This window comes from Hyperolius riggenbachi, chromosome 7 (genome assembly GCF_040937935.1).
Source record: "Hyperolius riggenbachi isolate aHypRig1 chromosome 7, aHypRig1.pri, whole genome shotgun sequence".
Taxonomy (NCBI): Eukaryota; Metazoa; Chordata; class Amphibia; order Anura; family Hyperoliidae; genus Hyperolius; species Hyperolius riggenbachi.
The window spans coordinates 295,979,216-295,994,591 of NC_090652.1; the positions used below are offsets into that span (position 1 = coordinate 295,979,216).

A 15,376-nucleotide genomic window follows, 5' to 3' on the forward strand; every position below is an offset into this window, starting at 1 on the left:
TACACACACAACAATCATCGCTAAAATGCTTGTTATCACGTGTGTTTGTACTTTTAACTGGGTCATGTTAGGCCACAGCAAGGATTATTAAGTTTAGTGAGCTAGGTTGAGGTGAGGGGGACTGCTATCTATTGGGGAATGGGGTTTGCTGCACATTAAAGAGAAAGCTGCACATAGAATATGTGGGTTATTTGCTGCGGGATCAGTGAATAATGGCGCACAGCGCCTATGCATAAAAATGGCGCCGCATTAAAAAGATACGCTTATCGCTATTTATCGTTAGTACTACATAATAATGGCGCACAGGGAAAAAAGAAGAAAAACGGCACACACTAACGTTATTTATCAATAGCGCCCTACATAAGCCAAACTGCAGACGTTATTTAACTGCAAAAGGGGAATGGATTTAATGTAACACTGTCAAGGTTAGGGTTAGGCACCACTGGGGGGGTCTTAAGGTTAGGCACCACCAGGGGGGTCTTAGGGTTAGGCACCACTAGGGGGGTCTTAGGGTTAGGCACAACCAGGGGGGTCTTAGGGTTAGGCACCACTAGGGGGGTCTTAGGGTTAGACACCACCAGGGGGGTCTTAGGGTTAGGCACCACCAGGGGGGTCTTAGGGTTAGACACCAACAAGGGGGGTCTTAGGGTTAGGCACCACCAGGGGGATCTTAGGGTTAGGCACCACCAGGGGGGTCTTAGGGTTAGGCACCACCAGGGGGGTCTTAGGTTTAGGCACCACCAGGGGGGTCTTAGGTTTAGGCACCACCAGGGGGGTCTTAGGGTTAGGCACCACCAGGGGGATCTTAGGGTTAGGCACCACCAGGGGGGTCTTAGGGTTAGGCAACACCAGGGGGGTCATAGGGTTAGGCACCACCAGGGGGTGGTTAGGGTTAGGCACCACCAGGGGGTGGTTAGGGTTAGGCACCACCAGGGGGGTTTAGGGGTTAGGGATAGGTACAGAGAGGGTTCTGTGTGTTAACGCTAAATAACAATAAGGCTTTAGCGTTAAATAACAATAAGGCTTTAACGTTAAATAGCGATAAGCGGCAAACTGATTAGCGGCAACACCGTGCACCATTATTCGCAGGCGCCATTTTCAGATGGATGCATTTGCTGCACATCGGGAAGTTGCTGCACAGGGAAGGAAGAAGGGGAAGGGCTACCCATGGAGGTGTGGGGAAGGGAGGGAGCGCAAGAACGGTGTCCCAGGGAGTAAAAAAAATGTAAACCTTTTCCAAGTTATATCTATCAATTGGGTGACAGTTAGGGGGCTCATGCTGTACGGATACATTCCTAGCCTGCATGCTAGCGACGCGTTCTGTTACTATGGAGGGCGGCGGAGGTAGGATGTTTGTTGCAAAATAGAGAGAGAGGGGTAAGGAGGGACAGCAATGGAGTCGGCCAGCATTTGGCCAAGATGATTCAGCAGGCCGGATCTCTTGCCGACAAATTGGTGAGGGTTGAGGGCTGCTGCGTGTCGGTCGGTCGGTCTCATCTGAGCTTAAAGAGGAACTCCAGTGAAATAATGTAATAAAAAAGTGCTTCCTGTTTACAATAATTGTGTAAAAAAGATTGTCAGTGTTTGCTCGTTGTAAATTCTTTCCTCTCCCTGATTTACATTCAGACATTTATCACATGGTGACATTTTTTCTGCTGGCAGGTGATGTCAGTGAAAGGAGATGCTGCTTGCATTTTTGGCAGTTGGCAGTTGTAAACAGCTGTTATTTCCCACAATGCAACAAGGCTCCCACAGTGTGATGTCAGTATCTCAGTGCTGTGAGGCGCTGACATCATACTGTGGGAGGGGTTTCACCACAAAATCAGTCATTCAGAGCCCCTCTGATGATCCGTTTGAGAAAAGACAAAGATTTCTCAGGGGAAAGGGGGTATCAGCTACTGATTGGGATGCAGTTCAATTCTTAATTACGGTTTCTCTTAACCTTGTGTGTGCACAAACCTTTAGATACAAATTGATGTCTAACAGTGCCCCAATGCATGTAATTAGTCTGTAGACTTGCAATAGGCAAGGAACCATGCAGAAGGAGCAAAGCAGTGGTGAGCTGAGAACCTTCTAGACACCAGCAATGATTTTAGCATGTCACAGCAAATGATCACCTCTGATGATGGAAACGTTGCTGGCAATGGACACCATTGTCTGTGAGAGCGTATGGACTATGCGGTAGTTGGTACACATACCTCCCAATATTTTGTGATAACAAAGAGGAACATCTTTAAGACACGCCCCTGCCTCACCCTTAGTCACGCCCCCACTAAACCCCTAGTCAGGTATACCATAAAGAATTCATAAGCAAAAGATGTAATTTTATAATTCAAACCACACTGGTCATTTTTATCACCAGTACTTGACCGCGGTGTTAAACCCCTCTAGTGACCAGGCCATTTTTAGTTAATTGGGCCACTGCAGCTTTAAGGCTAAGCTGCAGGGCCGCTCAACACAGCACACAAGTGATCCCCCCCCCCCCCTTTTCTCCCCACCAACAGAGCTCTCTGTTGGCGGGGTCTGATCGCCCCCCCTATTGTTTATTTTTTATATAAATATTGATGTCTTTTATTTTTAAATAAATTTTACTATTTTTTTTTTTACGTTACCCTCCCTCCCTACCCCCAGCCGGCCAATCATGCGATCGGCTGCCATAGGCTTCAGCCTATGAGAGCCGATCACTCTCCTGTGGGCCAGGGGGACAGCCGTGTCACACGGCTGTCCCCAGTACAGCACTGCTGCGAATTGCAGCGCTGTACAAAGTCTTGAAGACTGAAGGTGGGGCGGAGCTCCGCCCCCCAAGCAGGAGATGCGCGCAGCCTGCACGCGATCTTCTGCTAGCCCCATAGAAGACCATTCACACCATTCGACGTGGAGCGGTCCTGGGGCTGCCGCGCCTGCTCACGCCAATTGGCGTGGAGCAGTCGGCAAGTAGTTAACATTTGAAAATAAGAAATATATCAATTTAAAAGACGAGAATAAGGTTTAGAGTTAATTGAATACATTTATCAGTAGAAAAATACAATTATTTATTGTATACAGATCTGTACATCAGTCCTGAAAGCGGGACACATGAGTACGAAAGAGGAACAGGTGGGCAGAGGTTTCAAAAGAGGGACTGTTGGGACCCTTGGGTGCATACTACATACTGATGCCTTTATACAAACCATATAACATTAGCAAAGGACTGCTGCAAGGCATGGCTGATGAGAAATATAGAATGTCAGAGAATGAGATTACCTCGTTCCCAGAGCACTTTGGAGGCTGGTCGCTATCCCGCAGGCAAAGAGGCTACTGGCCAGCAGGCGGCTGTGGTGTGATGGTGGCAGGGGACGATGGTGGAGGAGCAGGCTGTGACTGGAGCATAGCAGGGATGCCTGAACCAAAAGGTGCTAGAAAGAGACAGGTCAGCATATCTGTGGTTAGCTTTGGCATGTACAGTATTAAGATCCAAAACTTCAGCAAAGGAGATCTGAGTTCTAACAGAAAACTATGATATTGATTCAAAGGATGTAGCAGTAGAAAACCCAAGGTAAGAGACATATGGAAGCTGACATATTTACTTCCTTTTAAACAATGCACATTACTTATTACTTATTACATTTAGGGCTTGTTCACATCTAAAACACCATTGCTTTTCGATTTTTGGGACATTATTTTCCCCTCCCATACATAAGTTACATGCATGCAGCCAGTGGAGTCAGACCAAAGTCACAGCACCTGATCTGCACTCTCATTCTTGGCCAGTGACGTAAAATATTAGAGGCAACTGGCATTGTTTATTATCACTTCAGGTTCCCTTTAAAGGAGTGCTGTAGGGGGAAAATGAGTTGAACTTACCCGGGGCTTCTAATGGTCCCTTGCAGACATCCTGTGCCCGTGCAGCCACTCCCCGATGCTCCGGCCCCGCCTCTGGTTCACTTCTGTAATTTCCAACTTCAAAGTCGGAAAACCACTGCGTCTGCGCAGCCGTGTCCTCCCTCCCGCTGACGTCACCAGGAGTATATTACGCAGGCCCAGTACAGTCTGTGCCTGAGCAGTACGCTCCTGATGACATCAGCGGGAGTAAGGACACGGCCGCGCAGGCGCAGTGGTTTTCCGACTTTGAAGTTGGAAATTCCAGAAGTGAACCGGAGGCGGGGCCGGAGCATCGGTGAGTGGCTGCGCGGGCACAGAACGTCTGCGGTGGACCATTAGAAGCCCCGGGTAAGTTCAACTCTTTTTCCCCCTACCCCCCTACAGTACTCCTTTAACTGCAGATAGCACAAAAAGACAAAAATACCTCTGTTATACTCTAAATACATTTTTTGTACAAAGAGACCTCCAATCATTGGTATAGACTCAGTAGAGGCCTTTCCATCTTTGGCATACCTCTGCTGCCTCCAGTGCTCCCTACATTGCTGCTGGTGCCTCCAGTGCTCCCTCAGACCTGGGATGACTTGTGGCAGCCTGGCTGTGTGTGGATATGAAGTGTGTTTTGTGACCACGTGGTCTATTGGCCTTTTGTGGCTGATTAGTGGTGCACATGCACATTGGACGTATGCCAACCACCCCTTGTCTGCTGCCTTTCATGATCTCTGCCTGGATAATGACCAGCCTTTGTTCGCTGCCTGCGATGACCTCTTCTCAGATATCAATCACCCCTTGGCTGCTGCTTGCCATGACCTCTGCTTGGATACCAACCACCCTTTTACTGAATATTTTTTTTAATTGACCAAAAGGTTTATTGAATATAAAAGGATCATTACAGTGTATGCAAGTACGTGAGAATACAGAGTTCTTAAACACTTTACAAAGCTTGTAAAATAGGGGAAATAAGTACAATCAGTGTAGTACAATTTATCTAAAAAGTAGCAAATGGGAAGGATTACCCATGGAGAGTAAACGTGGTGGTAGAGGCATATGGAGGTAGGGGAGAGAAGAGTATAGCAGGAACAGAGGACATCTGGTTGTATAGGAGGCAAGACGCCTGGTGGTTAGGGAAGAGAAAGCCAGAGGTAAAGAGTAGTAGTGGGGGGGGGGGGGGGGCAGTGAGTGGGAGAGTGAGTGTTAGTGAGCATAAGTCAGTTGACAAGTTAAAACGCTAGTTACCCATGGAATGCATCAATTAACTTTGTCTAGCCATCTGTCCCAAATTTTGTTAAATTTAGATGGGCATCCCCTATGTTGATATACCAGCTTCTTAAGAGGAAGAGAGCTCCTGACTTTAGTTTTCCAGTCAAGGAATGTGGGGTATATAGGGGACAGCCATCTAAATGCTATACACATTTTTAGCATGAACATAGTTTCTATGAAAAAATACTTGTCAAATTTATTTACATCTTCATCGTATATATTTAAAATACAACATTTGACATCAAGCGTAGCTGGGGACCCCATGGTGTCGTGTAGGAAGCCGACTACCTGTCTCCACAAGTCAGCAACTGGAGAGCAAAGCCAGAGCAAATGTAAAAATGATGGGTTGACTAGTGAACATTTAGGGCATATAGGGAGGAGTAACAAATCACAGAGGCGCTTAACTTGAATCCTTGTGCAGATTGTTTGATACTCCCAGTGGCGTCCCTACTATAGAGCGGAGGGGGGCTATGCGCACCGGGTGTCAGACACCCAGGGGGGTGTCGCCACGACCCCCCACAGCAGCACAGCAGGAGGGAGAAGCAGGGCTAGAAGGCGGGGCTGTGGAGGCAACGGTGGGGAGGGGGGACATATCCCCCCCCCTCCCTCACCTGGGACCCCTCCTTCTGCCTCTCTCTCCCCCTCAAGAATAGCGGCGACAAGTGCGGGGCGGCCGGAGGCGTATGGACAATTACCCACCTGATTTCCGCGTTCCAAGCAGAGACATGTAACGTCATGACGCTGCGTTCCGCAGCGTCATGATGTTACAGGTCTCCATCTTCAATGCCGCCCACTGTGCTTCCTGATTAGCGGAAGCACAGTGGACGGCATTGGAGGCGGAGACCTGTAACGTCGTGACGCTTGGATCGCGGAGATTAGGTGAGTAATTCTCTGGCCGCCCCGCACTTGTCGCCGCTATTCTACCCCAGGTGAGGGCCCTGCACTTGTAGCTGCTATTCTCCCCCAGGTGAGGGACCCCTCCACAGCCCCTCCATCTAGCCCTGCTTCCCACTCCTGGGGCACCTACACTGGGGGCAACTATACTAGCCATACTGGGGGCAACTATACTAGCCATACTGTGGGCACCTATACTAGCTTACTGGGGGCAACTATACTAGCAATATTGGTGGCAACTATACTAGCCATACTGGGGGCAACTATACTAGCTTACTGGGGGCAACTATACTAGCTTACTGGGGGCAACTATACTACCTTACTGGGGGCAACTATACTAGCTTACTGGGGGCAACTATACTAGCTTACTGGGGGCAACTATACTAGCCATACTGGGGGCAACTATACTAGCCATACTGGGGGCAACTATACTAGCTTACTGGGGGCAACTATACTAGCTATACTGGGGACAACTATACTTACTGGGGGCAACTATATTAGCTATACTGGGGGCAACTAAACTATACTAGCTATACTGGGGGCAACTATACTGGCTGGGGCAACTATACTAGCTATACTGGCTGGGGCAGCTATACTGGCTGGGGCAACTATACTAGCTGTACTGGCTGGGGGCAACTATACTAGCCATACTGTCTGGGGGCAACTATACTGGCTGGGGGCGACCATACTAGCTATACTCAGGCAACTATACTAACTTCATTGGGGGCAACTATACTAGCTATACTGGGGGCAACTGTACTAGCTATACTGGGGGCAACTATATTACCTACACTAAGGGCAACTATACTAGCTATATTCGCGTGCCGCGGGTTATAGCCACACCCATTTTTATTTCGGGGGTGGGGTGTCTTTTAATACCCAGCACCGGGTGTCAAATGCCCTAGGTACGCCACTGGATACTCCTCCCTATATTGCCTGATGAAGCGGGGTTGAACCTGCGAAACGCATTGCATTTCTTTTTGGAGTTCCTAATAAATGTGTTTGACTGTCTGAATCGCAGTCGTTGTCGTGTCTGCTTGAGGGAGGTAAGACCACCACTTCCTCCTTCAATTTTGCCATTTAAGTTGGTTTTTAAGCTCATTTAGTCTAATCTTATACTTTTGGCGCCTTTGTTCATTGTATACATACATACATATACTGCTATGAGCACAGTTGTGCCTTTAAGAGGCTAGTTAGCCCTTTGCAATGTCAGGTGCATCTTGGTTAGATGCGCTGCCATTTTCACTTTTCTCTATGTATGCAATTGTATATTTCTTTCCTTTGGGTTGGGGTGGGGTTGTGGGCGGTGTCCCCAGGCAGTGAGAGAGCCTGGGGCGCCGCCCACGCCACGCCCCTTCCCCTTTATATGGCCGGCTGCTCCCAAGGCAATGCTGCAAGCATGTCCCCATATTGCTGGGTGATTTTAAACGTAGGTTAGGGCGGGAACCCCTAGAGAAGGCTGCACGAGCCGTCCCTGCTACTGAACTGATGTCTCTCTCAATAAGACAAGGGTAAGGTCCCCTAATAAGTTGATAATGTGTAACGCATGGATTTGCTTCCATTATTGTATTGTGAGATGCATTAGTTCTAATGCACCTGTTCTACTGCTATGAGCACAGTTGTGCCTTTAAGAGGCTAGTTAGCCCTTTGCAATGTCAGGTGCATCTTGGTTAGATGCGCTGCCATTTTCACTTTTCTCTATGTATGCAATTATACTAGCCATACTGTCTGGGGGCAACTATACTGGCTGGGGGCGACCATACTAGCTATACTGGGGCAACTATACTAACTTCATTGGGGGCAACTATACTAGCTATACTGGGGGCAACTGTACTAGCTATACTGGGGGCAACTATATTACCTACACTAAGGGCAACTATACTAGCTATATTCCCGTGCCGCGGGTTATAGCCACACCCATTTTTTTTTCGGGGGGGGGGGGGTGTCTTTTAATACCCAGCACCGGGTGTCAAATGCCCTAGGTACGCCACTGGATACTCCTCCCTATATTGCCTGATGAAGCGGGATTGAACCTGCGAAACGCATTGCATTTCTTTTTGGAGTTCCTAATAAATGTGTTTGACTGTCTGAATCGCAGTCGTTGTCGTGTCTGCTTGAGGGAGGTAAGACCACCACTTCCTCCTTCAATTTTGCCATTTAAGTTGTTTTTTAAGCTCATTTAGTCTAATCTTATACTTTTGGCGCCTCTGTTCATTGTATACAATTTTGAGTCCACCCTTGGTGGAGGGTTGCTACCCTTTCTTCCTGTCTACAGAGAGCGACTTCTTAATCCTGAGTGGGGTCAGGACAATCTCCCCACCTGCCTTTACAGTGGTTGCCTGCTGGTGACCCTGACTTGTGAGTATCTAGCAATACAAACTTATTGCCACCTTGTCCAGTACGAATTACACTATTGGGGCTCTTTGTGTTCCCTGTTTTTATTTAGGGCATATATTGGCCATGTGCAAGGAGTATTTAGAGATATGTTTGGGGGTGAGATAGCTTTGGTGGATTATGTATAGCTGGGTTAAGCGGTCCCTGATGCAGGGAGATACAAGACGGGTAGCGAGCAGGCAGTCCTCCCACTCCTCTGTGTCAATTTGAAAGTTTAATTGCAGCCATTTATCTTTGGAATTTTCCATAATTGGGCCAGCTATATGTTCATTTAGTACATTGTATAGGGTGCCTATATGGTGTGGGAGTGGGCCATCTTTAAGGAATTCCATAAGGATTGAAGTTTCAATAGAGGGGAGGCCATTGGTAAATTGGTAGCGTAGAGCGTGTTGAAGTTGCAAGTACATGAATTGAAATTGTGGGGGTAATGAATATCGGTTTTGAAGGTCTGCGTAGGAGTATAGAGATGACTTTGTAATAATTTGGCCCAGGTAGTGAATTCCAAAGTCAGCCCAGCAGGAGGTGTTGTAAAGTTTGAGTAGCTCGGGGAGTTTGGGGTTATGCCATAGGGTTGTAAAGTGTTCCCACGTGGAATGGGACATTAGCCTGCTCGCCGTCCGCCAAACTTTGGAGGCTTGCGCCAGAATAGTGTTAGGGTGCGTTTGAGAGTTAAGGGTACATTTTAGTAATGCAAACGGAAGGTTGTTTGCAGGTTCAGTAGAGGAGAATCCCAGCAGGTCTGGGGGCTGCAGAGAGTCAGTTACAAACCAGTGAGCTAGCTGTTCTAATTGGGAAGCTATATAGTATAGGAAAGGGGATGGCAGCGCTACTCCTCCTAGAGAGGTAGGGCATTGTAACACGGCATGTTTAAGTTTGGCTCGTAATTTGTTCCATATAATGGATAATATTAAGGATCTAAGTTTGTTGAAAAAGCCCATGGGGATATGCACAGGTGAATTGTGTAAAATGCAGAGGCTCTGCCTGAATATTTACAATCCATTGTCTGCTGCCTGCCGTGACTTCTGGCTTGATACGGCCAGCCTTTATTTTCTGCCTGCCATGACCTCTGCTTGGATACCAGTCATATCAACCACAAGTTGTCTGCTGCCTGCCATGACCTCTGCCTGGATACTCATATACCTTGTGTGCTGCTTGCCTCCGCCTCTGATTGGATACCAACCACCCCTTGTGTGCTGCATGCCACAACCTCTACCTAGATAGGGACCATCCCTTGTCTGCTGCCTCCAATGACCATTGCCTGGATTCAGACCTTTCTTACCCTACTATCTCCTCAGTAGCTTTTCTGTTGTTGCTGACCCCTGGAAAATCGCAAGGGCCGTGACCTGGTGGTTTCTAGCAGAAAAAACAGTCCAGTGGACACTAGGATTGCTGGACCATGATCCCTTGCTGCATATTTTAGTGAAGACCTATGCTCCACTTAGACTCCATGCCTCATTTCAGTCTATGTAACTCGCCACTCTGGCCCTCATAACTCCCCCTGGGCTGCCTCGGCCGCAAGCCCCAGCACAAAATAGCCTAAAGAAGCTTAACTGGTTATAGTGTATGTCCCACATGCCTGCCTCAAATAGTTTCAGAATGGTAGAACAACACGTACCGCTGCACATCTCTGTCCTGCATATCTATTGTACTAACATCTATGCATCCTTGTATTGTATATTTATTGTAGTGTTGGATGTATGTTTAACGTCTATGTACTCTCTGCCTATGCCATGTGAACCACAAGCAATTCCGGGTTTGTCTTGACATACCTGGCGAATAAATATGATTCTGATTCTGATTCAGTGGTGACCCATAACACCTTTCATCCATAGACTACATAAAGTGCCTCATCTGCTGATAAATGTGCTCTCATTGGTTTATTCAAAACAGGAAGAGGTAAGGTGGAGAGCCAAGTTATAGGACACACTTCCATTACCCCTATGGACAGGTGGGCATGGGGATGAAGATAAATAATCATTCGATGGAAAAAGTGCATTGAGCAGATCTTGACAAAGTGCCACCAATCCCTGGTTCCCCTAGAAGTCTCTATGGTGGCCAGGAATCTGACTATTTCTGGTCCCTGAATACAGGCTATGACATACCTGAAGTGCAAAGAAGAAGCTCAGCAGCCAAGGTGGGGTTTGGTGAGGTCTGAAGGAGGAGATGCGAGAAGCTTTAGTTCCACAACAGATCATAGACATCTCAGGACCCGACAGCAGTGCCTTTGATGCAGCACATCGGGCAAATGGCCGACACCGCAGTTCCTTATGCTGAGTATGTCGGTGAGGCAGAGGAGATAGGTGACATTCAAGTGGATCTTAAAAGAACTCATCACCAGCTGAGTTGGCAACCTTTGTCTGATCCTCAGAACCCCATCCTTGGTCAGTCATTAACTTTGGTGTCACAGTTGCATGCACAGGGGTTTTGCAATAACCTAAAGAGTTTGTGCAAGGGAACATTATGTAAGTAAGGAACTCTGTGGCCACTTTGAGAAATGAAAGTGGCTATTTATTTGAGTATTGGTTTTTAAAGGGAACTTTATTCACAGATGCAGAATACAGAATACTGAGATAGCTCATGGTGACTCAGAATCACCAAGAAAGTATAAGGGACTAAAAGAGACCAAGAACAGCAACGTTGAGTATATTTTGCCTTCTTAAATAGGAGCTGTAACCAAGGTTTGAACTCCATCCCAATCAGTAGCTAATAACCCCTTTCCCTCGAGAAATCTTTACCTTTTCTCGAATAGATCATTGGGGGGGGGTCCGTGTTGCTGATATTGTGTTGAAACCCCTCCCACAGTGTGATGTCAGGACCTAGGTTGCTGTTTCCAATTGTCAAGCCACCAGTATCTCCCTCTGTGCATATGTACAGTATCTATAAAAAAACACAACCTTTTAGCCTATCACATTTTTAGTGGGTGCGGTTACAGATAATGACAGTTGGTGCTGTCTAGTTTTGTTCTTGTCTGCCAGCAGTAAAAATGATGACGCGCAGGCTGATTGTGGATCAAACAACATGAACAAATTACATGGTAAATATCAATCATTTCTTGATCTCTTCTATTTTTTAACTTCTCACTTTGCAATGTATTGATTTGTTTATTTTCCCCTTGTCGCTAAAGTTCATCTTTAAAACAGATGATATTTGCAATAATTCAGTTTAAAGAGACTCTGTAACAAAAGCACTTCCCCTGGGGGATACTTGCCTCAGGGTCCCAATGAGGCTTCCCCCTCTCCTGTAGCTGCAGGCAATCCAGCGCTGGCTCCCCCGAAGCGTCCTGCAATTTTGGTTAGACAAGCCTGACAAGGCTGGATATACTGTATTTACCTTCCCTGGCTCCAGCGGGGGCGCTGTTGCGGCTCTTGGCTGATGTATAATGGTTAAGGGTTCTGCCTCTGACACAGGAGACCTGGGTTCGAATCTCGGCTCTGCCTGTTCAGTAAGCCAGCACTAATTCAGTAGGAGACCTTTGGCAAGTCTCCCTTACACTGCTACTGCCAATAGAGCGCGCCCTAGTGGCTGCTGCTCTGCTCTGGCGCTTTGAGTCCGCAAGGAGAAAAGCGCAATATAAATGTTATTTGTCTTGTCTTGTCTCTCAGCACGGAGATAGGCGGAAATAGCCGATCTCTGTCGGGTCCGCTCTACTACGCAGGCGCAGGAGACTTTCGCCTGAGCAGTAGAGCGGCCCCACAGCGGTTGGCTATTTCCTCCTATCTCCGAGCGGAGAGCCAATACTGCGCCTGCGCTGGAGACGGGAAGGTAAATATTTACATCTCCACTGCTCCAGGAGCTTTTTCGCCGCCGCCATGGGACACGGGGATGGGGGAAGCCTCAATAGGATCCGGAGGCTTCCCCAACAAAGGTGAGTACCCCCCAGGGGAACTTTTTCTTGTAACAGGTTTTCTTTAAGTGAGGAAATGTGTTTTCCCATGATGCATCACTCTGGAATATGCAAATTATTTTTTTATTCCCCTGAAGCCAGGTTTAACTCTATAACCGCCGTGTATAGCAAGCGTAGCAAACGTAGCACATAACTTTTAGGGCACTTTTTCACTGTGAGCGTTTGCGATGCTGAATCGCAAAATCGCAAATCACTTGCTATTTTTACATCGCTAGGGTTTGCTAAATAACATAGGAATCGCAGTAGGTATTTTCCACTAACGCAATTAATTTTTTACCAAAGCGCAATAACGCCTCAGAGCGACTTTTACCACGATTTTGCTACACAATGCATTGCATAGCAAAATTGCAGTCACAATCGCGGAAAAAAAATTAAGGACTTGCTGAATCGCAATCTATAGCGTTTAGTGCAAGCGCCAGCAATTGCTAGTGGAAAAGGGCCCTAAGAGCACCATATCCACCCAACATGCATCCTGTTTCAGACATTTTAGTCCTCATCAGCGCATGGCATGGATTGATATGGCTCTATGGGATAGGATAGGGCTTGGACCAGTACTAAGGAATACCCATACAGCTCATAATCACCCTGAACCACTAGGGAAGTATAAGGGGTTAAATAAGACTGAAAAGCTCTACACAAAAGCAACACTGAGTATAATTTGCTTCCTTAAAACAGTCAGTAAAGGCTGGTCTTTATTCATACCTGCAATACTGTGGGGTTTTTTATAGAGATAGCAGAATGAATCCTGTTTTGGAACAGGTCTGCTGAAGTTGAACGTTGACAAAAATATTTTACAGCATGTAATGGTGAGAAGCCTACAAAGCTCTTCTGATATCCAAGAGAGAAATACCATAGATCATAATTGTACAAAATTATTTACAGTATATAATTCGGTGATTAAAATGTACCTGAGACAGTGGAGGTATAAAAAACGAATACATACCTGGGGCTTCCTCCAGCCCCCTCCAGGCTGATTGCTCCCTCGCCGTCCTCTTTCGCCATCGAAGGGCAAGTTGCCCCATAAAATCCTCCAGTCGGGGGCCAATCAGCACAGACGCAGTCTGGCCGTGGGCGCTCCCCCATCATGCTCCCGTGGCCGAGACTCCTGGCGGTGCAAGCATGTGTGGCCAGGCCACGCATGCGCTGTACGTCCCAGACTGGAGGACTTTCCAGGTGAATCCAGATGACCTAGGAGGACGGCGAGGGAGCGATCAGCCTGAACGGGGCTGGAGAAAGCCCCAGGTATGTGTAATTTTTTAAAAACCCCTGTCTCAGGTTCCCTAAAGGAAAACTATCGCAAAGAAATGTAAAATACATGTGTACACATACATATAAGAGGTGCATTTGTCACAAAGTGAAATGGAATGTAAATGATTGTTTTCCTATGAAGTTGTCACTGACAATAAGTGCTATTAATCCATCTCCCTATGTAGGATTCTGAGAGTTTATTTCATTTTATAAGGACTCCCTGGACAGCAGTGGCACAGTCCAGTTGCCGGGATAGCGAGCAGGCATGCCGAATGGCATCTTTGTATAGGTCATGGCCAGTGAATGCTTTTGAAAAGAATACAGAAAACTTTAAAGTAGGATTGTCAGCCATAAAATGAAATTCCATTTACCCACTGCTCCGTGTTTATTATGCAGTCTACAACCTGACCCGGTATTGCAAGCATTCCAGTATAATCATAAATGTTTCTACTGTAATGAATCTTATCTCTTTCAACCTGGCTCTATTCTGGTACATTGCTGGGAGAGGGAGGCTTGTTATCTCTCCTCCCACATTCCTGCTCCTCACTGATTGGCTGAGGGCAGTTCAGTGTGACACGAGGCTGAGAAGGGAAATATGATCTATGCTGTGCTCACATGTGTTTACAAAGCAAGCTAGATATGACAGTGCAGTTTCTAGGAGAAAAAAAAAGAGTAAGGGAGGAATCACATCAGGATTGGCTTCAGTCTGGGCAGTAAAGATGGAAAATGCTTGTTTTCTCTTTATTTACTATATAGATGTACTGTATAAAATTCACTCAAATTAAAACATGGATAGTACAATACATATGTAAGTAGAACAAGTATTTGGGTAGGAACACACTAGGCAGAATCGCATATGCGTTTTCCACTATGTGCTATGGAAAATGCATATGCGATTTTTCCTAGTGTGTTCCTACCCTCAATCTACTTATATATGTGTTATTTTCCTGTGATAGAATGGCTGTCCCTGATGCTTTAAAGGACAACTGAAGTGAGTGCGTGTTTACTATTAGCCTGCGAGCCGCAATCGGCGGCTCGCAGGCTGTTCATGGAGACACCCTCCGTGAATTGACATGGAAAGGCCTCAATGTAATTCCACTTACAACCAGCCGCCGCCTATCAGCGTTAGGCGGTCGTTAAAGTGCCCCTGAGCGCTACATAAAAAAATTTCATTTGGACTTATCTGGGGTTTCCTCCAGCCCCCCATAGCCCGCAAGGTCCTCCGGCATCCTCTTCTCCCATCTTCTGGTCCCGCTGCAGGCTCCGGTAATTGGTGACTCTTGTGTGCAGTCAGGGGCGTAGCAATAGGGGGTGCAGCGGTAGCGACCGCATCGGGGCCCTTGGGCCAGAGGGGCCCCGAAGGGCCCTCCCTCAACTACAGTATTAGCTCTCTATTGGTCCTGTGCTCATAATAATCACTTCTATAGATACTTTGAATAGTGGTAATCATTAACAAACTGTTTCCCATCCCTTCTTTGCAGTTCCGTTTGACAGTGTAAACAGAGCCTATTGATAAGATAACATGCAACAGGACAAAAAAGCAGGGGCGTTGCTAGGATCCTAAGAGACCCGGGGCACTTTTGAGCACTCCAGCCGGAAAATGGGTGTGGCCACGCACCAGAAGGTGGGTGTGGTCATGTGTGGAGCCAAATTTTCATGAACCTAACAGTGGTCTAAGTAGGCCTGCTCAGCAAAATGATGGATAAAGCCCCCTCTCCAATAATACAAAAAAAATGCAGCATATCACATAAATAGGCAGTGTCACTTAAAGGGATGCTTAAGTCATCACAAAAAAATTAGTTTGACTCACCTGGGCCT

At 46.9% G+C, this 15,376-nt stretch overlaps 1 protein-coding gene across 1 annotated transcript in view; it reads right to left on the minus strand.

Moving 5' to 3' along the window:
- Positions 1-10,607, minus strand: part of SLC23A3 (solute carrier family 23 member 3) — a 40,928-nt gene extending 30,321 nt beyond the window's left edge. The window contains exons 1-2 of the mRNA XM_068247398.1: positions 10,509-10,607; positions 3,244-3,395 (exon numbers count right to left, since the gene is read on the minus strand). Coding sequence (XP_068103499.1) covers positions 3,244-3,395; positions 10,509-10,607 — 251 coding nt within the window. The remainder of the gene's footprint in view (positions 1-3,243; positions 3,396-10,508) is intronic.
- Between the last annotated feature and the right edge of the window lie 4,769 nt (positions 10,608-15,376).